Genomic DNA, 26385 nt, shown 5'->3' with positions numbered 1-26385 from the left:
CAGCACAGAGGGGAGACAAACTGTGAGGAAAGAGACTCACTCACCGACTCTCGACTAGCTTTTGTGACTTTTTGACAAACCGATGAACTTTTTGTCCATGTCACCGTCACACCTGAAGCCAGGACAGCCAGCGGCCAGCAGCAAAGCTCTTTGCCTTCTCTACGGATTAATATAACCTGACCGGGATTGGATGTAAGTGCTCGCAGCCGCACTTTTCCCTGCCTGTCGAGAACTTGTTCTTCTCGTGCACGTTTTCCGAAAAGCAGACATGAAAATGACTCCGCATGTTTCCGCCATTTAGTCGATTTAACAGATGATCTGTGTTGAATTAAACTTCTTATAGGGCACAGACAGAAAATCCACAATAAAATCAAACTACCTTTATTTTTTTAAAGCAGATCATTATTTTAAATGCAATGGACCAAAGTTGATATTGATTTGTTCTTGCATTTGAAAATGAACTGCCTGCAATTTATAGCGCAAATTAATTGAAATTATTTTATTACTCCATCGGAAATACACACTGACTTCCCAGAGGCAGACAAGTCTGTGAAAAATATTTCGGGGTCCAAAATTGATAGGTGGCAGGTGGTTGCGGGGCCACAAGAGACACTGCTCTATAAGCCCCCTCCCTACCCGCCCCTCCCTACACAGCACAGCCGCGCGAGTAATAAACAAGTCGAAGTTCACTATCAATTTTCAAAAAGTATTCTGTTAAGGTAAATATATTTTAAAATACGTCATTACCTCATCATTATTTTCGAGGATTAGATTAAAACAGATACGATACATTTAGACTTTATATTTATTTTTTGAATGTAAAAGAAATAAAACCCGTTTGATCAAACGTTTTGGAAATGAGATTTGCCGAATAGAAACAAACATTTCGGTATTGTTTCATGATCTACTGCCTGGTATATGATCATCTGTTTCAGTAAACTATTGTTATTGTTGACCACATTTACATTTTCAATTTGACAATCAGAATCTCTACAAAAACAACAACAAAAAGAAATCAGATAGACGACAAATCAAATCTAGTTTACAATATTGCGCTCGCCTCCCAGAAACGACACACGGCAATGTTAACTTAGTTAAACGTTTGGAGGCAGTGCCGTTCTTTTTTTTTTTTGTGGTTTTGCTGCCGTGGGAGAACGCAGCCTGCTGAAGTGACAGTGATACACGCGAAAATAATTTAAAATTAAAAAATAAAATAATGTATTACATGTAGGCCTATTCATTCAATCAATAGTAGGCCTAATTTATTATTTCTTTTCCTTAATTTAAACATGAGTTTTAAAACTTCAATATGTCATTATATATATACACACACACACATTAGATTCGGATTCAGAAAACATTTTTTGTATTTTTTTTTTGTTCTTGTTTTGTTTGTGTTTATTCCGCCAATGCAAATTGGCTAAAATAAGCATACATTTACAATTGAAAGCATACATTTATAATTGAAAACTAACCTACTGTATAGGAATTTGTTGTCGTCGTGCAAGCGGAGAAGTAAAGATAAATTAAAATGTTTAGAAAAAAAAACCAATGAATTTGCCATGATACGTCGTTCTTCACGGCAATTTTCACACGTGAAAGAACTAACGTTTATTTCTGTGACAAACTATCTAAAATAGGAGCGTAAGTACGGACGTCCTCAGTCAGTTATTTGGAGGTAGTGTTTGATTGTGCAGGTCTCGGCCTCCTTCAATCATATGCAAATGAGTGTTATAGGAGGGCCCGAATTAACATCTACAAACATTGGACCGAAATTCCATCTGCCGTCTCTTCAAGGAGGCCCTTAATAAGTTCTCAGACAGCAAAGTGACACACATCTTAATCAACTCTTAATCCCTAGAATTAATTCTCGACGCGTTTATGAATAATTCCCGCGCTGATAGCTGCTGTCCGTGCAAATGCGAACATCCTGCACAACGGACCGCCAGATGGACCGGGCAATCTCCCGAAATATGAGCGGATTTTTACATCCTTTATTATCTTTTTTTATTATTTTCACCATCCTCATATATATTTCAAATGAGATCGGTGTTACTGGCATACTGCTTATGCTAATGAGCACAGCCAACGCAAATCGAATATTCATCTAGCTAGACGAACATGCCCCCGGCATCAAGAGAAAAGTCACCCACATGCTTGCAATATTATTATTTTTTAATATTACATGGACACTGCACTGTCATTAACCTCCCAAGTGAAGTGCACATTTCAGTTCTACAGTCACGCACCTTGTTAGCCTTTGTGGCAGGTTGTTGGTCATTAGCGGGAGGGGAGGGTAGCTGGGTGTAGAAGGATCTTGATTTTGGAAATATTGTCAAGTGGCCCCCCTGGCGTGTGTATAGGCTGGGAAGTGCAGGCAGGAATGGGGAGGGAGGAGGCGTTAGGGTGCTGACACCTTGTTCTGGACAAAATGACTGGCAGTGCCAAGCCGGTGGGCCTCTCAGCACCACATTGACACCACTCTGTCTGGCCATCCATCACTGTCAGATATATATCGCCCTTCTGGGTTGTATTACAATCAAATTACACACCCCTCTCCTCAAAAAAAAGAAAGTAGTCGTTGTTGCCTGGTAAAAACCCTGGCTAAAGAGTTTGGGTAGTGCGGCGCTGCATTTCTTTCTTACAAATGACAAATTACTGACTGAATTCCTTCAAAAAGGGGCTCGTTTTTTTTGGACCGAATTGTAAACTTTGGTTTTAGCACAGAGGACATATACTCTATCCAAGGAAGATCACCTGAGGACTCCATTTTACAATTCAAACTAGTTCATTTAAATTTAGAGTGTTTGTATTTTTACACTTGGTTCACGGGATGGGAACCAGATGAGATGGTTTCACAAGCACCATAGCTGTGCATTTTCTTTTTAGTTATACTGATCATATACTATTTGAGTGATACAGTACTTTAAAAATACTGCGTGTATGTTCAAAACAAAATGAATGTCACTCTGATGCACTATTTACATGTATGTGAACAATTAAGGCAAAGTGGAGCTTTCTGAACCCCAAATCAATTTTAACCCACCATTCTGTATCAGGAGCCCATTAATCCAAAGCCACCACACTAAGGCAGTGCGCTTACAAAGCTAATCTCTCTACTAGGAGTTTATGACCTTATACAGCCTCAAATGTTCTTTCCCAAGAAAGGACTTATAGCCCATGGCTTTGAAAACCAATTTTGGAGTCTTCTCATCTTTTCTGAAAGGCGATGATAATTCTCACGAATGCGCAATGGAAAACAGATGCAATTCTCTCGCATCATAATCTCCACAAAATGTTTGCAGTGTTGAGGTTCACGTCTCAGATTTCACACATACGGTACAGTATTCTGTTTTATTAAACGCATCAGCATGCTTATGCAGAGTGGCTACAAGTAAATGTATATGCAGTTGCTCTAAATGCATCATGTTGTTCACTTTGTATTCAAGTGTCATATTTTTTGTCCATTCTCTGTAATCACATAAACCTTTCGTGACAATCCCGTCAGTGATCACATCAAAATAATTCAGCCGCAGGCGTAATAAAAGCTCATCCTGTAACTTTAAATATCTTTTCGCTTCGGAAAGACACTTTTAACTTAAATTGAGTCAGAAAGCATATGATACAGGAAATATAAATTCATCCATCCATTATCTGAACCGCTTCATGAATTGTCACTAAATGTGGTTTACAGATTTAAGATTGCAGAGCCTGATACGTTATGCTGCAAAAGGTCATAACTTCTTTTTTAAAAATATGACATATGGTTTAATACCATTTCATATATGCATCAACAGGGATGCAGATGTTCTATTCAAAGATAAGGAGATCTGACTTTATTGATGTCTCTCCAACACTAGATTATTTCCTTTCGACTTTAATGTACAGTTGGATCTCATTGTAAAAATAACTTAGTCGTGTCACTTTACATGTAAAAGGTAAAATCTCATTTGTAGCTGGTTGCTGTGAAATCAATCCAAAGAATGTGAAGTACTTTTCAGGAAAAAAATCACATTTTCTTTGTTCCAAGCCATTTTTGCACTCTGTCCAAAAAATGATACCCATTTTGCGAGACTGGGGGCAACTGTTGAAAATTATTTTCTTATTGTGGTAAAAAAAAAAAAAAAAAAACCCAAAAAACCTTGATATGACACATCTCGTTTGTGAGGGGGTCCCACACTGGAGTCGGTTCAATGATGTGTTTGTAATGTAAAGCAGGATGCCCACAGTGTTTCAGCATGGAAAATATTTATTAAAAGACCAAGTCCAAGCGATCTATTTAATTATTTAAAAATACAGTTAGAATTATTTCTAGATACAATATGTATTGATGTGCTTTGCATAAGTGCATGAATACAGATTGCACAACATGAATCGAACATTTTCTATCCTTACTTAATTCTGATGAGTTGCGGTGAATGAAATCAGCCAGGCGACGGAGTCTGGACAGGACCTGCTGCTAACAAGCCTTTCACACACCTCCCAATGAACCTCAGTAATATTGGAACGGGTATTTGGACTTAATGTTTTTATCAATGGCCCGAAAATCCTGCTCCACATTCCCTCCTTCGGCAAGCGCCCGGGGCGGACCGACCGGCTTAACATACCCGTCAGCCAGTCGCCAACCCCACCAACAGCACACCAACTGATAGCCGTGACACGCCACGGGAGGGTACCCGGGTGGACGTCTTCTCCATCCTGCACGTCATTCTCCAGTGCTGGGGAAACCGCGAGCGCACGCCCGAGCGCCTCGTCTGCTTCCCCCTGGCCCGCCCGCTCAGCGGCAAGTCGGAGACGCCGCGCAATGGAGTCCACCGCAAAACAAAAATCCTTCCCTCTCTCTTTCTGGAAATACTTGGCTTACCTGGTCCCATTAATCATTTTTATACTTTATTATTATAAGTTGAGTGGCGACAGAACAAAATGGAAACAGCTAGTTTTGAAAGTTAGCGTCCTTGCATGCGTGGTGAGGGATGCAACAGCGATATGACTGGCTGCCCTTTCTGTCTATCAAGTGACAAATTTCAGAACGGATGAGAGGAGAGTGTTTAATTATTATTATTATTATTATTATTATCTTTGTTAAATCGTTTTCTGCGTTGACAGGCAGCTCTATCAATAGCAAAAAAAGGGAGGTCTGTGTGACTTGAGTTAATGCCATGCAATCGACCAACAATTGGCGAGCTATTGGTCGCGAGCGACGCAATGGGCAACCCTGATGTGAAGTACACATACCTGTCAACTCATACGGTTTAGCCATAGTTCATACGGATTTTGTGGTGAATCTTACGTATATGTCCGTATCGCACAAATCATACGGATTCTAAAAATTTCCGTTATTCCCCCCCTAACAGGTAGTTCTGTTTGCTTTTGGAGTTGGTGAAAAAAGTAACGCAGGAATACAACTCTGAACACAGTAATGCCACTAAGTAGAATGATGATTAGACATTAACCAGACATTGTATTATGGAGATCTACAATAAATATCATTGAAAATTTCGTGGGTTTTTTTTCTGCTGCTTTGGTATGTTATAAGGATTTTTTTGGTAGTTTATACAGGTTGGCGCTCCGAAAAATTGACAGGTATGAGTACAGTATACATATTGTGGAGTGATGTTCAAAAGGCGGTGGGCGTATCCAACCATCTATTCTGGATGGTGTTGATCTTGTGCAGGGTTTTAGAAGGCAACGGAACTTTATTCCAGATGACATTGAGCGAGAGGTGGTGTCACCCTGCAAAGATTGCCTGTTTGGCAATTGGCTGTCTCATAGCCATAGACACCTATATAGACACAATTAAACGAAAACAGGCGGCCCGGTAGTCCAGTGGTTAGCACGTCGGCTTCACAGTGCAGAGGTACCGGGTTCGATTCCAGCTCCGGCCTCCCTGTGTGGAGTTTGCATGTTCTCCCCGGGCCTGCGTGGGTTTTCCCCGGGTGCTCCGGTTTCCTCCCACATTCCAAAAACATGCGTGGCAGGCTGTTTGAACACTCTAAATTGTCCCTAGGTGTGAGTGTGAGCGCGGATGGTTGCTCGTCTCTGTGTGCCCTGCGATTGGCTGGCGACCGATTCAGGGTGTCCCCCGCCTACTGCCCGGAGACAGCTGGGATAGGCTCCGGCACCCCCCGCGACCCTCGTGAGGATCAAGCGGTACGGAAGATGAATGAATGAATGAATAAACGAAAACACCTCTATGGTAATTAGTCATCGGTGGACTAGACCACTTAATTCCCCTGACATTTCCAATTGTGGCAACAGTGTTCTGTTCCAACGTGACTGTGCCCCAGTGCACAAAGAAAAGTGGACGAGTTTGGTATGGAAAAACGTGACATATATTCCCTCAAACACTTGATAGGGCGTCTAAAAATATCTTAAAAGAACAAAGTCTTCCCTGAAGACTGAAAGCTTCAAATGGGTTGATATTTACTTCCATGTTAACTATGTGGGATGTTTATGAGGGCAAAACGCCCAATAATTTGTCCATTTAATCCCAAAGAAATATTGGATTAGACATATGCAATCATTCATATAAACATGAGTTTTCTTTGGGTCAAAGGTCAAAATAAGGTGTGTGTGTGTGTGTGTGTGTGTGTGTGTGTGTGTGTGTATAAATTCAGAGCGCAGTGAACCTTAAATTACCCCCACCTCTGTGTACCATGGGAGCTGTATGTGGGGATGAGGACATACACATGGCCAAGAGCATGGCCTGCAATCACAGTGGTGTAGTGCCATCTCTACAGCAGTGGGGCTGGATGGTTGGAGGCGGAGACAAATACAGTCCAGCCTTTCCTGGAATCTAAATTTACTACTTCTAAGTAAGAAAGCTGTAACCACAACCCTACTGCCACACAGAGACTGCCCATATCCAAATATCTGGTAGAGGTTGAAATACAACCTCAACATTTATGCATGGAAAAGAGGGTAAATTGTGACAAGGTTGACTTGAGGTGACACCCCCGCCCCCAAGTTGCTATTGTTTGTATTATAAAACAGATTTTGTGTCTTTTGGGGGGGGGGGGGGAGTGGTATACAGCATTTAAGACTTTGCACACATTGCACTTCATATCGTAGTGCATTTTCCATACAACACTTGCCATCCCCAAAGCCCATGTATTCAAGGTGTTAAGTACGCTGCAATAAATAAAATTAACCATTAGTTATTTTGGGAGCAATGTGAAAGATGTCTCATCAGCTTGCCAATTGGTCTTGAAATCCAACAGCAATAAATTGCTTTCCATGTTAGCCTAAAATAGTCACTGAAAGGTCTCGCTGTGTTCATGACGTCACCACAAAGTGGAAGTGGAAACAGTCAACAATTTATTGGTAAAATGAACAACAACGTTATATAGTAATAATAATAGTCATAATAATAATAATAATGATAAGAGTAATATTAATAATAATAATGATGGTGTCTATTGATTGATTTATTTTGAACTCGTTCAGTGCCGTTGACAGGCAGCTCGATCAATAACAAAACAATGGGACGGCTGGAAGTGATTGAGTTAATGCCAAATGTAGAAAAAATGGTGACGGATAGTGTACCTCGCTAAATCTTAAACCAATAGTTGACAGTGTGCATTCAACGTGTATTTTGCGTGTCCGTGTGCAGAGCCTGGTTATGGATTTTAACCTCCTGACGGATAGCGATGCCCGCAGCCCGGCGCTGTCGCTCTCCGACTCTGGAACTCCGCAGCACGACCAGGGATGTAAAGGCCAAGAGAGTAGTGGTAAGTACCCTTACACTGCTGAATTGAATCTGGGTCCATTAAAAAAGTAAAAAATTAAAATTTAAAAAACTGTTGCAAAAGTGTAGCATTTTAGAAATAATACAAGGTGTATTATAAACCACAGTTTAGATACAAAAAACAGCGCTATTTGCATGAATAATTAATGAAAATATGATGATTATCCCATGTTTGTTATCGCCATGAACGTAAACACGCGGTGATTAGTGTTAATTCAGAAATAAAATTATATGTAAAAACGCTAACTGTCATACTTGGGGTTTTGTTGTGCCCCACGTAATCTGGGGTATGTGCCAGTTATCATAACATGCGGGACATCGGAAACGGATGGATGCCCAACTAAAACGCCACTGCCATTCTCATTTTGCGTTCATCATAAATAATTAAGAAATAATGCAAGAGCAATAAAATAAATGTAGTGAGATCTCACGATTACAAATTTCTGCATTGAATGGCTGGGGGAAATCAAATTCCAATTGAACCAGATTTGGTCCATTGTCGTATAAAATGCTACGTGCACATTATGACTAATTTTCCTTATTCCCCAGTCAATTCAATTCAGTTTGTCCTCACACTTCTGCTTGGAATTAACTGCAGAGCGTTGAATTATTTAGCGGATGTGATGATATTCAGTGGGCCAGTTCAGACAAAGGTGTCATACCCTGGATTATTATTATACTATATTATTATTATTATTATAATAATAATAATTATTATTATAAATCCATCCAGCGACGTAGTGTAATGACAGCCCATGATAAATACGCGCTATTTATCTTGCTTGTAAATACATAGACTGGAATTAAATGCGCCCGGAAAGCATGAGCCACGCACATATCCCCTAATCCTCAATAATTGGACACTCCATTGTTTGTGGTCTCTCTCGTGGTCAGGTGATGGCCAATAAAGCACAAGGTATTTCTAGCGACTCCGAATATGGAATTTAGTCGCAAAAGAGCTTGCGGGAGTGCAGTATACACACGGTGTCCCGTTCGGTTTGATCTGGTGTTATTGTAAATATTTTTTAAAGAAAGTAATATATTCGACGACAAATCAGATAATATTGGTTAGGGAATAGTAATTCGCCCAGTTTACATCCGATTATACTTGACGTTGTGTTTTAAAAGCAAAATAAAAGTATTATCGGGAGCGCGTCTGACAGAAGGAAACCTCCTTGTCTGTGATAGCGCGTGACTCATGTTTGGAGCTGAGCACAAGGAGATATCAAATCGAATAATTTATGTCAAAAGTTCTGCGGAATAATACAGAAGAATAACTAACTTGGGTTGTCTGCACGCGCAGGCCACCTTGGTATTCAGCAGAAATGCATTTAGTATCGTCACATACGATAATAGCGAACTTGTAAAGAGAACATTATTCGATAAAACGGAGCTTCATCGTGTTTTATATTTCTTGTTTTGAATCTCATGAACTTTTGCAAGAACGCATAATGGTAGTTGTGTCCACGAGTTAGGGAGATTAACATAATTGCTAACGTAGGCAATGCATGGTTTGACACCCTAACAATTCAGTCTCAAAGTCAAACTATTCTGGGCTGAAGCACACCACCACACATTTGACATTACTTTAACATTACCGACACAACAACAACAAGCGTTCATTCGTTTTCAAAAGTCCCACAAAGGGCACTGGCCACAAAGAAAAGACATGGAACATATCCTTGATGGACAGAGTGACACAAAAATCAATTTAAGGATACCTGTCTGAAGAGCATAATTAGTTCGTGTTAATGTATGAATTTACAAATTGCACTCATGACAAATAATAAAATAATCATGGGCATTCTGCTATACCACAGAATGCGAGTACACTGTATTATTTCTTACACCATGTACCAGACACTTGAATTAAAAATAAAGATAGAAATAAATTGTCTTTTTTTTCTACATCATCAACAAAGAAAAATTAAAAGTGAATGTTCAAATGTTGGCCTCATTATCTGCTGCCCGAATGTAATTACATCAACTGCAATTTTAATGAATGTTTTTATAATAATAAATAAATTTAAACTTATTAAAATAAGTTGTGTTACTATTTCCTGCAGGGCAGGCAACAGAGGCTCTCATCTTTTTTTCTTTTTTTTTAATAGATGAATGAGTGTCAAATGACGTAATTTTTTTTCTAGGTCCATGCATATTGTGAAAGTACATTTTCAGTCAGAAGATTACATGAGCTAGGTTATTTGTTTAAAAGCCTTGCATAATAAACTCCTCCGTGAAGCTGACCTGGAAAAAAGTCTGGTTTGTCAGCACATTATCAGTCAGATTGCTCCCATTGTTGGGAAGCGCGTTGCTCTAAAAAGGGCTGCCCTTTCCTCTGTATTGTGTTTTAGACTTTGGCCTTAAGTGACAGCTTAGCCAGTGTCAGTTTACTGCCAGATAACAGCCACAGCTTGGCTCTTATTGGTTTTGCTGGTGGCCCTGTGGAGTCTGTTTTTAAACCCTGCTGATGATTTCGGGCCGCTCCCAGAGAGTTAAACCCTCACCAAACAGAGCCCAACCTGCCCCAGTCACAAAAGCCTGATCCACAGGATTAGCTGGCCAACTAATTTCACTTCTTTCTGTGAGGTCCTCATAGCAGCGGCAGCCAAATCTGGTAGAGTCCTGGCAGACATAACATGGATGTGTGGTCCCCTACACTCATTGTGCTGGGCGACAGATACACTCCGTATTTCCGCACATCTCTGAACGTAATTGCCATGAACTAGTCCAAAGGTAGAAACATTTCGGATACAATTTTAAGATGTTTTTCACATGCTCGTCACTTGCTAAAGTCATCAAGAGCAACAGAAGTGATGTTTTACAACAAAGCCCAAAAGGGCTCGTTTTTCATGCTTAGTACAAATCTTGCACTGGGCACAGTCTAAATCCGAGCAGAGGTGGGCGAGAACAAGTATTGGTATACTGGTAGAGCTATGCAAGTGGGTGTAGTGAGTGCCACATTTCAAAAAGGGCGCCATTGTAGGCGTGAATACAGAGGACTGAATTTACGGCTCCCAGTCCCTGCCATGGTGGATGGAGAAACTGAGGAGATAAAGTGCGTTTGTAAGTAAGCGCAAGCAGACCTCCATGGGCAGATGATGTAAAATTGGCATGAGGGAGATCAGAGATCTGTGAAATGGGCACTTGGATACTGCCTTCCACCCTGTGTACATGCCCATGTGAGACCGATCACTTCCAGCCCCAGGCCTGCACCCCCCGCCATCCCCCGCACCTGTGCCGCAGGCAGTGGGTTGATTTATAAAAAATAAAATAAAATAAAGATGATAATTGTAATGCATTCAATGAATTGAGGTCAGCAATGATTCAAAGAGTTCGATGCACATAGTTGTCATATTTATGAATGAAATGCATCATTTTTCCATTCAGCTCAGAATCTGCCTCCCTGCCTGCAGCAATAGTGAGATATGGTTCCAGGAATAAGGTTTAGAGTACTTTCAGCTATGAAATTGTCAGGTACACGTTGAAGGAAATGCCTTCGGCACGTCAGAACTCCCAGCAAGGCGCAGAGAGTTGATCCAAAGTCCCAAACAAGCACATCAAGGATTGCATCGGCATGAAAATCAGGATACACCAGGTTTTCTGCTGGAGCGCAGCTGTGCTGTCTGATGATAGACTGTAAAATCTAGTTTGTTTATCAGTACTAAAGAAAACAGAACGACTGCATTTGGGTGATTGATGGACCAACAAAGTAATACATCTGTTTTATCATCGGAAAGAAGTCAATATTTTATTATTAAAGTATATGGATCCAGATAATCCATAAGGTCTGAGCATTCAACCTTTTTTTTTCTGCCTTTGAATATCGCCGCAACCAAAAGGGCTGAGATAAACATTGAAAACCTTCGCATGGGTACATACTTGTATGAGTTCCACAGAGCTAGTTATCCAGCCATTTGACGTGCTCTTGCCTTGATTGTGTAACATTTTTCATCAGAGGCGCTGAAGAGCTGACCGCAAGTGCTCCCATCTTGGGTCTTCTTTTGGTAGCCTGTAGAGTCCTTGTCCCTTCTCTTCTCCCCTCTTGTTGTGACACTGACTGCTAAAGTGTGGCATTTCCTCATTCAGCACAGGGCAATGTGGCGTGCATGTCGTCAATGTCCGGAGCTCTCGAGTTTTTTGTAATTATATCTATTCATTCATTCATTCAATTTCATCCTCACTCTGGTCACGGCGGGTGCTGGCGCCTATTCCAGCTGTCTTCGGGCAGTAGGCGGGGGACACCCTGAACCGGTTGCCAGCCAATCGCAGGGCACACAGAAACGAACAACCATTCATGCTCACACTCACACCTAGGGACAATTTGGAGTGTTCAATAAGCCTGCAGTGCATGTCTTTGGAATGTGGGAGGAAACCGGAGGACCCGGAGAAAACCCACGCAAGCACGGGGAGAACATGCAAACTCCCCACAGGAAGGCCGGAGCTGGAATTGAACCCGGTACCTCTGCACTGTGAAGTCGACGTGCTAACCACCGATTACCGGGCCGCCTGTAATTATATTTGTTACTTTTTAAATACTACTTCATACTTGCCAACTTTCCAGATTCAGACGTTCAAGGGAGACTCCCGATTTCTAACCCTATCTTTCATGCGCTTCCCAATGAGTCATTACTCTGGTTATTCTCACGATTTTACAGTAAAGTAAACAGTTCACACTGGGGGAATGTGACATGCCATGGTTCACGACAGCATGCTCGGATTCATTGTCAGAATAACCATCCAGCGATCACTCTTCCTTTGAAACAGCCTTGTTAATATTTTCAGGCGAATGTAATGCCTTGTGTACTGTATGTTTTTTAAAAATGTTTTAATTTTTATTTTTTTGTATAGACCATGTATACCCGCAGCTTTACTCAAAAATCAATGCTGCCGCTAAATGTTTTGGAAACCCGGCAGAAGCGTCCCACTGGTGCAAAAGATTCACCCAACCATCCATTTTCAACACTGCTTATCCTGGTGCTGGAGCCTTTCCCAGCCGACACCCTGAACTGGTCACCAGTCAATTGCAGGGCACATATAGAGTCAAACAACCATTCAGACCCACAATCATACCGTCACTGAGTGGGAACCAATCGCGCGCTGCCCACTCACAAGTCAGGCGAGTGTACCACTACACCATCACCGACTCCGGTGCAAAAGATTTACTGTACATTGAAATGAATAGTGCCATTGAATTGATGGTTGTGGCGGTTGAAGGAACTATAATTTGTAAATATTTTTGTATATTTTTTGAGGGTAATTTATTGATAATCAGAGAAACAGTTCTGTCCGCATCCTTTTCCTTCATGTGTTAAATATAAGGGGAAAAAAAATTGGAAACCTGGCAAACAAACCTTGGACCAATACCCCTATGAAAAAAAATCTCGCAACCCGACTCATATTCAAATCAGACCCACAAACCACCATATGGGTGAGAGTTTTTGCCTTTAGGCGCGTATGTTGCCATTTTCTGGCTGTTGTGTTAGGTTGTTGAAACTGAATCCTGGAGTTTTCTCTGTGAATCTCCCGACATGAATTCAGGCTAGAGCTCGCTCAGGAGAAAGATGTTTATTTAAGTCTGTCCTTACCGCAACTAGGCTTAGGCTTCTGACGTTAATATTATTCTTATAGTTTCAGAATATGATTATATTTTCTATCGACCTCCACATATATATCTGGGTGAGAATCGGTCATGTTTTTTTTTTCCAATAGGTTACGGAATGTGTCCAATGAATGAGGCAAAGTTATAACATGAAGTAAATAAAAAATATAATAAGTTTCCCCTAATATTTTTATTCTATTTCTACATATCTGCACATAGATTGTGGTGAGAATTGGTCTTGTTTTTTGATTCCTATAGGTTACAAAATATACAAGGCAACCATGTGACATGAAGACAATGCAAAATATTGTGAGTTTTGTTGACCATGATGAGTGCATTTTTATCCATCCATTGATCTTTGGTGGCAATCAGCCACATGGGTTTGGGATACAGCGGCTTCTATCAAAACTCTGAAGCTCACGGGCTTTGTCAGACATTGCCAGCCAATGTGCTGTAACACACTCTGTTTTTTTTCTTTCTCCACGGAAGAACAAACCTGATAAATCATGGGAATATTTAAAGACGCTATACAGCATTTTCTTAGCACTGTAGACCAGCACACACAATGAACAGTCTAGTCACTTCATGGATTTGACTTATTGCACCTATTTTGGTCCCCGCCTGTTTATTCATTGCATACTATTTAAATATGGTAGTAAGTAGGTCTATGTTGTAAAAGGCATGAATGTTTACATGTTAAGTCACTCTGCTAATGGAATGGCTGGTCTTCCACTAATGGACACACTCTCCTGTACATGACTGCAGACACAGAGAAATCCCACCCGAACCAGCTGGATGAATCCAGTACTGATGACGGCTCACTGAAGAAGAAGCAGCGCAGGCAGCGAACTCACTTTACCAGCCAGCAGCTCCAGGAGCTGGAGGCCACCTTTCAGAGGAACCGCTACCCTGATATGAGCACCAGAGAGGAGATTGCAGTATGGACCAATCTCACAGAAGCACGGGTCAGGGTGGGTACGCACGTTGATAATTTATCGGGACTGATTTTAACAGCCAATATGGGTTCTATCATTGGCCAGGGTCCAGGAAAGGATCTGGTGGCTACATTAAGCTGAAACCTTTCCATAGGTTGATGCTGCTGCATCAATGTGCCGGTGTAGACTCTGGTCTAGTTTTCAAAAGAGTGATTTTTGAGGCTTTCTGAATTATTTTGGACTACGTATGGTTATAGATGAAGTGCTATATAAGTGCAGTCTATTTACCATTGAGCAATTTTATCACCATTATTTCATTCGTCAGACGATGAAGCGTATTTTGGCAAATGCAACCTATCGAGTTGAGTAACCTATTCTAGCTAATATGCACTTGTTCGTGAATGTCAATGCGAAGAGCAAATGGGGATTTTTGGTGCGAGCCCATGCTTTTTAACTTTCATTTAACCACTTGATTCACTTTGGTACACAAATCATACAGGCCCCATTTTTTCCCAAACAGTTCACAGTTGAATCATGTCTCAAATAAAACATTTTATGAAATTATGGAACAGTGCTGAACAACAAATCTGGCCAGTCCATGACCATTCATCCGTGGCCTTGCCCAGAGATACATATTGTACTGCTCCTGTAGGTACAAGGCTGTATGGCATTTTCTTCCATATATCACTGTACTACATCTTTTCCTTTGTATAAAGATTCTTTTGTATTTAGAGTGTTCCATTAACCTGCCATGCATGTTTTGGAATGTGGGAGAAAACCGGAGTACTCGGAGAAAACCCACCTAATCACGGGGGAGGACATGCAAATTCCACACCGGAAGGCCCGAGCCGGAATCGAACCCTGCACCTCTGCACTGTGAGGCCGACACGTTAACCAGTCGACCACCAGGCTGCTCTCTTGTCATTTTGCTCTAATATGTATTCATTCACACAATACACACAATAGATACACCACTTAATGCAATGCAGGAACAGGGCAAAAACACCTGTGTTCAACCATCCATTCATATTTATGCAGACAGCCGTCATTTTCGAAGAGATGCCTCTTTCAGGGATTTCATCGCAAAGGTGATGCAACATTTTTTTTTGGAATTATATGCACACTGTTTGAACTTTAAGATGTAATGTTGTCTTTGGTGGAACAGTGAGTTCTGAGAAATTATGTGGAGTTTGCATGTTCTCTTTCAATTTGCAAGGTTTCTCTCCAGGTACTCAGGCTTCCATCTGATTTTCAAGGCATGTACAGTGAGTACAAAAAGTCGACACTTGGTCAAATGTTCAGAGGTTTAAGATAAACATCAATTAAAACCTTTTTCCACCGTTTCGCATTCGGTGGTGTAAACTGAGGAGGTAACTTGACATGTGTTGTTGGATAGCCAAAGCAGCAAAGACTTCTTGATTTTCCACAAACACTTTTTACTCATAACAAAATAATTACCTCACGCTACTCAGCGGTCGGGTACACTTGATTCCCATTTCAAAAGTTTACGGAAAAAGGTGTCACACTGGCAAGATAAATTAAAGAGGCGCCGCCGTGTGGCGTGATAACGTATGATAATAACGGACTGTTACAACCATAAATTTGACCTACAACCTGTACAACTCAATTGAGAAAACTGAGTTGTACAGGTATAAGTTGCATGTTCTGCGTGTGTAGTATGATCTCAATAGTTTATGTTTTTTTAACTCAGCACAAGTTTTAACTCCATTTGTCATGGAAAAATGCTTTAAAATTATTTATCTCCATTTTTATTTAAAAATAATAATAAACATAGGTGTAAATATTTTTTATATCCACCAAACGTTAAGTTAATTGAAAACTCCTAATTGCCTTTTGGAGTGAATGTTAATGTCTCTCAGTTTCTATGTGCCAGGTCTATGAGTGACTGATGATTTGAGAGATGAGTGATTTAACTCCATTGATTTTGCGTGGGATGATTCGACAGCCAATGAAACACAGTCAGTCTACAGGCATATTCATAGCAAGCTCAAAATGTGGTGTTCTTTAAATATAGAAAGTGGTGTCTGGACAGTACATCATTGTTGAAATTAACCAACATTTTCCAGGTACCGTAATTGGGTGGCAAAGTATAATAGCACAGGTCTAGTTGATGAGAAATGTATAACGGTTAAAGCAATGCAGGTACTGTAGATGAGCCACTGCAAAAAGACACACAATAGCAATGGAAGATGTAACAACCAATCAAATCCATGACATAGACTACAATGATCAATGACAAATATTTGTTTTTATTTTGGCTATTTTCAGCTCAAAACCATATTAATGAGATGAAACGTCACCATGTGTGCACTAATAGTTGTTCTTCCGGAAAGAACAACACATTTCAGATTGGCCTCTTAAATCCGTTCCACCTGCTTATGCTTTAGCAGCTTTACATGCTTTTCACCTGGAAGCATAATTTACCAATATGTGGTTGAGCAAAAAGTTTATAAACACTTTTTTGAGCAATGGAACAAAATAGTGGAATTAAATGTCATTTTGTGCTGTCCGGTTTCCAAAATAACAAAACAAAACATTTGACCTGCTTTTTTTTTTTAAATTTAGGTTGAGTGTATAAACTAGATCATTTGGATTAATCTACACACATCCAAAAATTAGTACGCTGAGAAGCCCTCTCATTCTTGATGGGAATGCGAATCTGGCCTGCGACTGCAGGGCCACTTTATAATTACAGCCAGCATCGATTTAGTCAGGAGAATCTTAGAGGTAGGCCGCCCGGTAGTCGAGTGGTTAGCATGTTGACTTCACAGTGCAGAGGTACTGGGTTCAATTCCAGGCCTTCATGTGTGGAGTTTGCATGTTCTCCCCGTGCTTGCGTAGGTTTTCTCCGGGTCCTCCGGTTTCCTCCCACATTCCAAAAACATGCATGGCAGACTGATTGAACACTCCAAATTGTCCCTAGGTCTGAGTGTGAGCGCGGATGGTTGTCCGGTTCTGTGTGCCCTGCGATTGGCTGGCAACCGGTTCAGGGTGTCCCCCGCCTCCTGCCCGAAGACAGCTGGGATAGGCTCCAGCACCCCCCGCGAACCGAGTGAGGATAAAGCAGTTTGCAAAATGAATGAATGAATCTTAGAGGTGTGATAGCACCATTATATCTGAATGAAATCATTTCACAATCTATTCACCTCTAATCTTCGTCTTCCATGTTAGTTATGGTCATAAAAAGTGTGAACAGTTTTGTCAGCGTTGTGAGGTTGAATATTGAGTAATTCCATTTGGAGGCAATTAAGGCAGAACGGGGTGGACTTTTTGACTGTAACCACTGACCACCACTTTGTAGTCAGTCGCTGTTACTGTGATGTCTAAAACGGATTTTATGTGAAATTATGTACATACTACTTCACGCAAACTCCCCAAAGCCACATTATCTGATCAGTACAACTCTGCCATCGAAGCTGGATTTCTGATAATTTGGCGAATGGTCCTCCAACCCCTTTGTACATCATATAAATATGTATATGAATCATATTTATGATCCTTAATTTTCCAAATAATAAAGCCCATCTCTAGTTTGTCTTGGCGTCACCTAAACCAGGGGTGTCAAACTAATTTTTGTTGCGGGCCACTTTGGAGTTACGTCTTCCCTTGGAGGGGCGTTACAACAGTGAAACTGAATAAATGTTTAATCATCACATCATATTCTTGTACACACACCAAAAAAAATTGATGACTGGTTTTGGAATCAGTCAACTATATTTTTGTTTTGTTTTTTGATCAATTATTGTTATAGTGAGTGTGAACGCCTTAAAACTATTGCAAAATCTCAACGTTGTTTATTACGCATGACAATTTGACATTTTGGTTTAGAATTTAGCAACAATCATGGAAGTTGACACTTGATTTGCTTTTGCGGGCCACATAAAATGATGTGGCGGGCTGGATCTGGCCCCCGGGCCTTGAGTTTGAGACCAGTGACCTAAACCTTATGTGCATTGGCCTACGTTTTAAAACTAACATTCGCTTTGAACTTTCTTGCGTATAGCATCCATAACTATTAATCATGTATTATTCGCGTGCAATAATTGACTCACGATGAGCAGGATAAAGATTTTGGTTGAGAAGAAACCTCAATACCTTGACATTTAGCCCTTTTCAGAAACGTTCAAACAGCATAGCCTTGGAGTCACTGTGAAGGTTGAGTGGCTTCTGTTCTCCAGCGGGGGTTTCCCCCACTGTCACTGAGTGAGATGGAAAAGTCATAAGCTTTAGGCTGATATTGATGCTCAACGGTGTTCTGTTACGATAATACCAGTCAGTTCATTGAATGATACATCGAACTCGATTGCAAAGGGAGATGAGAGGTGTCACAGTAAAGACCCTTGGTGGTAGAGCACTAAAACAAAATGTACGATTTTTGTCCCCATAACCAATGATATTCATATAATTATAAATACATTTGTTCCAGAAACAAAGCATTGTCATCATTATACATTTGTTACCTATTCCTGCTTTTTATGTCTTTATTAACTCAGGCCATGCTTTATCCTCCTGACTACCAGAAAAAAAATGTTGTCCAATCACATTTATTTTGAAATTCCGCAATCTATGTGAAGTAATTGGACTACTCCAAAAGAAATTTTTGAAATTCAACTACATTTTTTAAAACAGGCTCAAATACACTTAAAACAACTCAAACAACACTTTAACGTGTTCATAAGAGTCTTATAATTAAAATGCCAACAGCATTTCAAGACAAAATGTGTTTGATAAAAAGTATTACTTTTCCTCTGCCCTTATACTGAAATGATGGGCCATTTGAAAAAGAACATGCCGACCACACGACTGTTTAACCCTTTCATGCACAGATAATAAAATACATCATGATTTTTTTTTTCTCAAGTGTTTTTATTAGTCTTAAGGCATGACAAAAAAAATAATGGCAGTGGATGGCAACCCACATAAGGGTCCATTGTAGTGGTTGATGCACAACTATAAAGATGGATTAATATAAGCGAAAACAACGTGAATAGCTGTCCACTCTAGTAACCGCTGTCCCCTGAAAGGGTTAACCATACGCTACAGTCTACATTACATGGTGATTGTTGCGCTTGTGTAAATGACGGACATATTTTCCCACAAAATGACTGAAGCTTTTGGAGAGGTGCCATGATTGCCAGTGCATGTGCTTTAGAATCATGCTTTATTCCAGCTGACATTCTTTGAGAATTACAAAGCCAAGCGAAAACATTACAGAGGATTGCAGCATGGGGAAGGGAGTACCAATGTGGTACCAGTCAGATTGGTGGCTGGCTTCAGACAGATGTTTGCATTCATTGAGAACACAAATCGACCTTGTCCCCGAATGACACTTTGGTTATGGTCTCTTGTGTTGTTCAGTCATATGGGTTTCTTTTACGTGCAGAATAGATTTGATACTAAGAGGGAGGACCCAAAAGACTAGTAAGTGTTTGATAGAAAAAAATATCATTTTAATTTAAGTTGCTAGTTGGAAAAAATGAATGGATGCTTTACAAATAGGACATTCAGACATGAAAACGCCTGTAACGTTCTTATTTGCTATTTAATATCTGCTCCTTTTGAAAATGCCAATCTAGATTTAGCAGACAAATTCTGAAAAAAAATTCTTAATCCGTAAAATCCATCTAGCAATTTTCAATGAGTCGACTGAAGTGAGGACGACTTTAGCAGTTAAGTTAGCATGTCACACAAATGTCTGTTCATTTACATCAGTGTTTCTCAAATAGTGTTCCAGTTACTAAAGCTATTCTTTGTTGTAAGTTGGTCAGTATTTCTTTTTTTTCATTCTCTTATACGTTAATAAGGATACAGTGTTATGCAAAGGTGTTCTTTTACAATTTTATAGACAAATGATATTATTTATTGTCGTGCGAGGGGAGGGGGGCGCGAGATGTTTTCCTCTTCCTAGGGGGGGGGCATGACAGAAAATAATTGAGAACCACTGATTTACATAGACACAGGAAGTCAAGCTCGAGAGCTCAGAGACCTCATGAGTGATGATGGCCATACACACAAAGAATGAAACGTTTACACACACATCTAGGATACGGAAAGGGAAGGGACGCCAAATTGATGAGCAGTTTGGATGTTTAGTCCCTCGCTTGGGAAGAAGACTCACATTTCTTCAGCTGAGCTACTGCCACTATATTTCCTTATTATTATTTTTGTTTTTCGCTTGCCACAAACTTGATTTAGACAATATCCGTAATGGAAATGTGTGAGCTTCACTATAATACTTAAACATAATCATTCAAGATATTGTGTTTTGATGTCCTTGAATTTGAAATCGCTTTTGTTTTGTTTTCTAGTACTGTATGTCATGACACCTAACCTCAGAGTGTTATGATTGAAGGAATTGATCTCCAAGAGTAAATTGTGCATTTCTGACTGATAATTATTGAAATATAAAACTCCTCCAACCGAAATCAACTTTTCAGAGGGTTAAGAAATTTGACTCATCACATTTGTTCTTATTTTGATTTCTTCAGGTATGGTTCAAGAACCGGCGTGCCAAGTGGAGAAAGCGGGAGAGGAACCAACAGGCCGAATTGTGCAAGAATGGCTTTGGTGCCCAGTTTAACGGACTCATGCAACCTTATGATGATATGTACACGGGTTACTCGTACAACAACTGGGCCACTAAGAGTTTAGCGAGCAGCCAACTCTCCGCCAAGAGCTTCCCATTCTTTAACTCGATGAATGTAAGCCCCCTGTCGTCGCAACCCATGTTCTCTCCCCCTAGCTCCATCCCCTCGATGAACATGGCCTCAAGCATGGTGCCCTCGGCGGTGGCTGGAGTTCCGGGCACAGGCCTCAACAACTTGGGGAACCTTAACAATCTCAACAGCCCAACGGCACTCAACTCAGCGGCAGCCACTTGCCCATACGCTGGCACAGCCGGCCCATATATGTACAGAGACACCTGCAACTCCAGTCTGGCTAGTCTGCGACTTAAGGCCAAGCAACACACCAACTTCACGTATCCCACTGTGCAGAATCCTGTGTCCAACCTGAGCCCCTGCCAGTATGCTGTCGACCGGCCAGTATGAAGAGGAAGCTCCGCTCTCAGTTTTCGAGTGACCCGCTTCATATATCTTCAGTTCCATCTCAAAAGTGCGTTGCAGACTGACAGACTGAAGCCAAAGGGGCAGACAATTTCTCCAAACTGATACAAGAAATGGACATGCCCGTGATGGACCACCCCGGCGCAAAGGAATACTCACATTGTTTGTGAGACTTTGCCGACTGACCAACTGCAAGCATTTCTGAAAAACAAAACAAACACAACGCCCCATCTCCCCCACACCCCCTTTCAAAATGGCATTTTTCTAAACTGCATTATTAAAGTAAACTTAGTGACCGAGGGGAAATGAAGATGGCTTCAACTGGACTCACGCTGTAGATCTTCTTTATGCTTCGACCGCAGGATAAGGAACCTGTGGTTTTAATGTTGGAAAATGTCTTGGATGTATATAACAGACTCTTTTCAGTTTTGTATGTGAGAACAATAGATATGAAAACAGTACTTTAAGAATGACAAAAGCATGTTCCTCAAATACAAAGCCGTAGGGTTTATGTACAAAGAGACATCCTTTGGGGAAATTAATACTTCTGTTGTGAATTCCGTTCCCCGCGGAAAGGTTACAGGTCAAAGGCCAATTTAGACAAGCAAGAGGGGGGCAGTACTGGATTACGAAAACATCCAGTTCAATGCAACAAATAGGAGTACCATCAACCTTTTTAACACGAAAAAGCCATTGGTTGTATTGATTTGTGTGGTGTTATACAAAGGGAGTCTGTGACAGTCAAATATATGTAAGAGTGAAGTTGTTATAAGAAAAAAACTGTTTTTTCCCCCCCCTGATGTAGCCTGCTTTGTCTCATTAAAGAACAAACCAAAAGAACAGCTTCTCATAGAAATTACAATTCACTCAAATATTGCTGCATGTCAATGCTGTCATCAAATTGCAATGTGCAAGAATGAATCATTTTAGGATTGATGGTTAATGCATAAGAGCATATTGGAGCAATTGTAAATTCTATTCACTGGGGCATTTGCTATAACCTAAATGTTAATTGATATACTTTAAACATAACATATACATGCTATCGATACAACAATTTAAATCCTGTTCATATCTATTTACAAAATCAAAAACAGCTGACCCCTTTCTCGTCATTTTTGACATGTTTCTACATCTGAACGAATCACGAAGGTGATTAAGTACAAATTTAAGATGACTACAGTACAGTGATTACCGTGCAACATTTTGGCGATTTTATATATTCTGCATATTTTTAAAATCAAATCTTAAAACCTCCTATGATATGTTTGCTATTAATTAACATTTAAATAATTTGATCCAAGGTCAAACTAGTGACATTATAATACAATTATTAACTGTAATAGCAATTTTGAAGTCAGATGTTTTTTTTGTTTTTTTTTTAAAATGCTCAAGAGTCACAGGTAGTGAGTAAAGCAACACGGACTGAACATTGCTGATGACCGAAATGAAGACAGTTGAATGCGAAGGTAAGTCTGTTGTAGCAACACTGTTTCCATGTTTATTATTTATTCTGGTTATTCTATTCAGTATTATGGCACAACAGCTAAAAATTGAGGAGGGAAATACTTGTAGATACAGTACACCGCATTATCCCATGGCAATCCTGCACATCAGGCAAATATGCTGTTGAGCAATTTGACTGGATGTTTATTAATTTTCTGGTGTGGTAAAAATCAAGAAATAAATCAATAAAATGGACTGCAAGTGACAATATCACAGAAATTATGACAACATCATGGAAACCAGGTCTGACATACAGTATATGGCAGTGGTCCCCAAACTTTTTCCTGTGAGGGCCACATAACTTTTCGCTTCTCTGATGGGGGGGCCGGGGTCAGTTTATAACAGCAAAAGTGTGACTGCAAGAGAACCTAGACGTAAAAATGTATTGTTTCCCAGAACCCCACACAAAATCAAATAACTTTTTTTGATACACTCGCGGTATTAAAGACGTCTTTCTTGTCGGGACACACCACCTCTGCGACAGCATTCATGCATTTCTTGACAAACTCACCTTACCGCTGCTTGCTATCAGTTGAGCAAACCGAAAGCTAGCCCAAACAGATGGCTGGTTCAGCTGAGCTTGGCGTACAAATGTATTTTGCTGAGCTAACGTTCCTCTTTTTAGCGTTGACAGTTTGTCTGCTCTCATTTGCCCATGCAAAAAATCGTACTTGTTGTTGTGACGGGATTCATAGCGTCTCCGCAGATTGTATTCTTTGAATACCGCCACCGACAGATGAGACAGACAATCTTTTCTTTGCATTGAAAAAAAAAATCGTTTCTCCATTTTGGGTTAAATTCCCTGTATTCTGAATAATTTTTTTTCTCTTACCGCACCTTTTCGCCATGATTACGTTCTCTTTGAGAGGGACGGGTTTAGGATTTTTTTTTCTGGGGTTGCCAGATAACGGCACAGACCGCAGAAGGATGGAACAAATGTCACATTATACTGTATGTGTTTATGAAATTGTTACTAGCTAATAGTTAATCACGAAAATAGTTCATAACTAAGGAATAGTTTATTGCAAAAGCCAAATTTTATTATAAAATACAAATATACATAGATGAAAAATAAATCAAAAGACTCACTGGTATTGTTCAGGGGGGCCGGACCAAATGTGGAGGCGGGCCGGACCCGGCCCGCGGGCCGTAATTTGGTGACCACTGGTATACGGCAATGGTGACGGACAGTCATTAGCTGGAGACAGAAAGAGACATGGAGAGATATCGATGTTCCCAATTCTGGTTCTCTGATATGGTTGACCTACACTCCAGGAGGGAACCACAGGCTATCCACTAACCAAAAAGGAATTCACAGAGGTCCTGTCTGTGTTCATGCCAGTCTTAGATAAGGTTCTCAAGGAGTAAGTGAGGTGTTTCAGTCGAGCGACAAATGAGGGGTTAGCAGCCCATCAATCCCCCTCACCCCCTACAGCTGTTTATCGTGCTGACATTTCACCAGTTCAATCTCATTTCTATATAAACTCTAAATGTCATGTTTACAACTTCACACGACGGTGACTACTGAAAGGAGAATTTAACTCTTCATTCTATCTATCTTTGTATCTCTCGACAGTATGTATGTATCTATCTATCTATCTATCTATCTATCTATCTATCTATCTATCTATCTATCTATCTATCTATCTATCTATCTATCTATCTATCTATCTATCTATCTATCTATCTATCTAGCTAGCTAGCTATCTAGCTAGCTAGCTATCTAGCTAGCTATCTAGCTTTCTATCTATCTAGCTAAATAGTTACCGTGAGCAATATTAAAAATAATAACAAATAAACACTTGATAAATTAATGAACATATAAATACACAGACCAAAAACTGATGATATTATGGAATGTAGATGATAACATCTCGAAATTCCTTTCAATTGTACGTTGAGGAAAATTGTTCTAAAACTGTTCTACAATTTTCTCATGGAGGTGTTTACAAAGAGGTGAATCTCACGTCATCTTTGCTTGTGTGTTTGGCAAAAAGTACATCATTTTCTGCTGTGATGCTTACTCATACCCTTTTTCCCCCAGAACCTATAATACTCTCAAGACAACAGAGTGGATGACTGTAGCGCTCTTATTCCAACAATAAGCCGTATGAGGAGAGCGCAAAGCCAAACCCCAAATTATGTACAAAAAAACTTGCCAACAAATGTGATACATAATGTATGATTGTGTAGATGCATAAAGTAACATAACACGTAAGCTGCTGACAGTTTTTCTCAATTTCTCAGATCAGAATTGAATTTTTCAAAACTCAAACGCAAAACAACTACTTGCTACTCGCGTGCAAATCATTTTGGACCTTTTTCAGAGTTTCCGACATCTTATTGCTTAGGTCATGATCAAAATGGATGACAATGGTACTCAGTTTCATTCTTTCACAGATTTGGGCAAGTCTTTACATGCAAAATAGCTGAACAAATTGGCATAATTCACATACAGGAAATGAAGCTTTAACTCTCAGGCCAGGGTACTGAATATGTCATTGAAACTTAAGCGGCAGTTTGCATCAGAACATCCTTCCAGAGTACATATACCTGTATTCGTAACATGACTAATCAAATCTCATTCTTACACAACAACACGAACACTTGCCGTTTTTTTTTTTTTTGCTATATTCAGCGACACAAATATGAGTACATTTTGGGAAAAGATTTTGAGACAGAAAATGGCTTTTGCAGGGTAACTATGATGTTTTGCTATTCGTATGAATAGTTTTGAGAAATGCACTGTTTTCCAAATTTCAAGTGTGATCTAAGAAATGTACTAAAGCAACTGAGAAAAAGTGGAAGACAAATTCAAGACATCCCTAATGAGTTATAAATGAGAGTAAATCTTAATAAATAAATAAATAAATCAGAAATCATGAAAGGCTTATAGCAAACTGAATACTGGCCACTCTCACCAAATACAATAAAATGAAAACAGGCTCCTCTAATTAATTTTAAACTTTTGTTCGTTTAAAATCAAACATATTGCTCATAATGCCCATTTATGTATTTTACATAGCTTGGCCAAAATGTAAAATAAATTGTAAAATGTATATTTTATATTAAACATGAGCAAGCTTGCATGGATGACAAAAAATAAATAAAAACACCCCAAACAATATTTTGATGAAAGCAGCTCTAAAACATAACAATTCAACAAAAACAACATTTTATTTTAACTCACTAATGTATACTGTCAAAGTGATCATCTTCACATATTTCATAAATGATGATACATTTATTCAACTTGTATTTTTCACCCTTGATTAAATACTTACTGGAGATCCAACTCAAATACTGGCAGTGGGTAGTTTTCTGAATGCTGAATTGTGGTCGAAATCATCCCTAAGACCGAGAAAGAAACTCGGTTTGTGGAGTGAGGTATGGCGGTCACACTATGTGCTCCTCGCTGTTAAATGCCACATTCTAGGATCAATATTCCACCAGAGGGAATGGGTTTGCTGCTGTCTCCGTCTCAAAAGTCAATAAAGGAACACCGACATC

At 39.9% G+C, this 26385-nt stretch overlaps 1 protein-coding gene across 1 annotated transcript; it reads left to right on the top strand.

The window, feature by feature from the left end:
- Nucleotides 1–22187, top strand: pitx3 (paired-like homeodomain 3). The gene is made up of 4 exons (XM_086122740.1): nucleotides 1–192; nucleotides 7613–7730; nucleotides 14115–14320; nucleotides 20794–22187. The coding sequence occupies exons 2-4, from the start codon at nucleotides 7622–7624 to the stop codon at nucleotides 21352–21354; spliced, it is 876 nt and encodes a 291-aa protein (XP_085978866.1). The 5' UTR covers nucleotides 1–192; nucleotides 7613–7621; the 3' UTR covers nucleotides 21355–22187.
- Nucleotides 22188–26385: the final 4198 nt, after the last annotated feature.

The sequence above is a fragment of the Hippocampus guttulatus genome, chromosome 10, assembly GCF_054856545.1.
Source record: "Hippocampus guttulatus isolate MCC_2025c chromosome 10, RoL_Hgut_1.0, whole genome shotgun sequence".
Lineage (NCBI taxonomy): Eukaryota > Metazoa > Chordata > Actinopteri > Syngnathiformes > Syngnathidae > Hippocampus > Hippocampus guttulatus.
The sequence above is the reverse complement of the archived record's forward strand: the minus strand, read 5'-3'. Positions and strand labels throughout refer to the sequence as shown.

Bases quoted from the DNA above. Each gene is read 5' to 3' on its own strand.
- pitx3 (XM_086122740.1), top strand. From the start codon at position 7,622: ATGGATTTTAACCTCCTGACGGATAGCGATGCCCGCAGCCCGGCGCTG. The intron at 7,731-14,114 runs GTAAGTACCCTT...ACATGACTGCAG, and splicing joins TAAAGGCCAAGAGAGTAGTG to ACACAGAGAAATCCCACCCG. The intron at 14,321-20,793 runs GTGGGTACGCAC...TGATTTCTTCAG, and splicing joins TCACAGAAGCACGGGTCAGG to GTATGGTTCAAGAACCGGCG.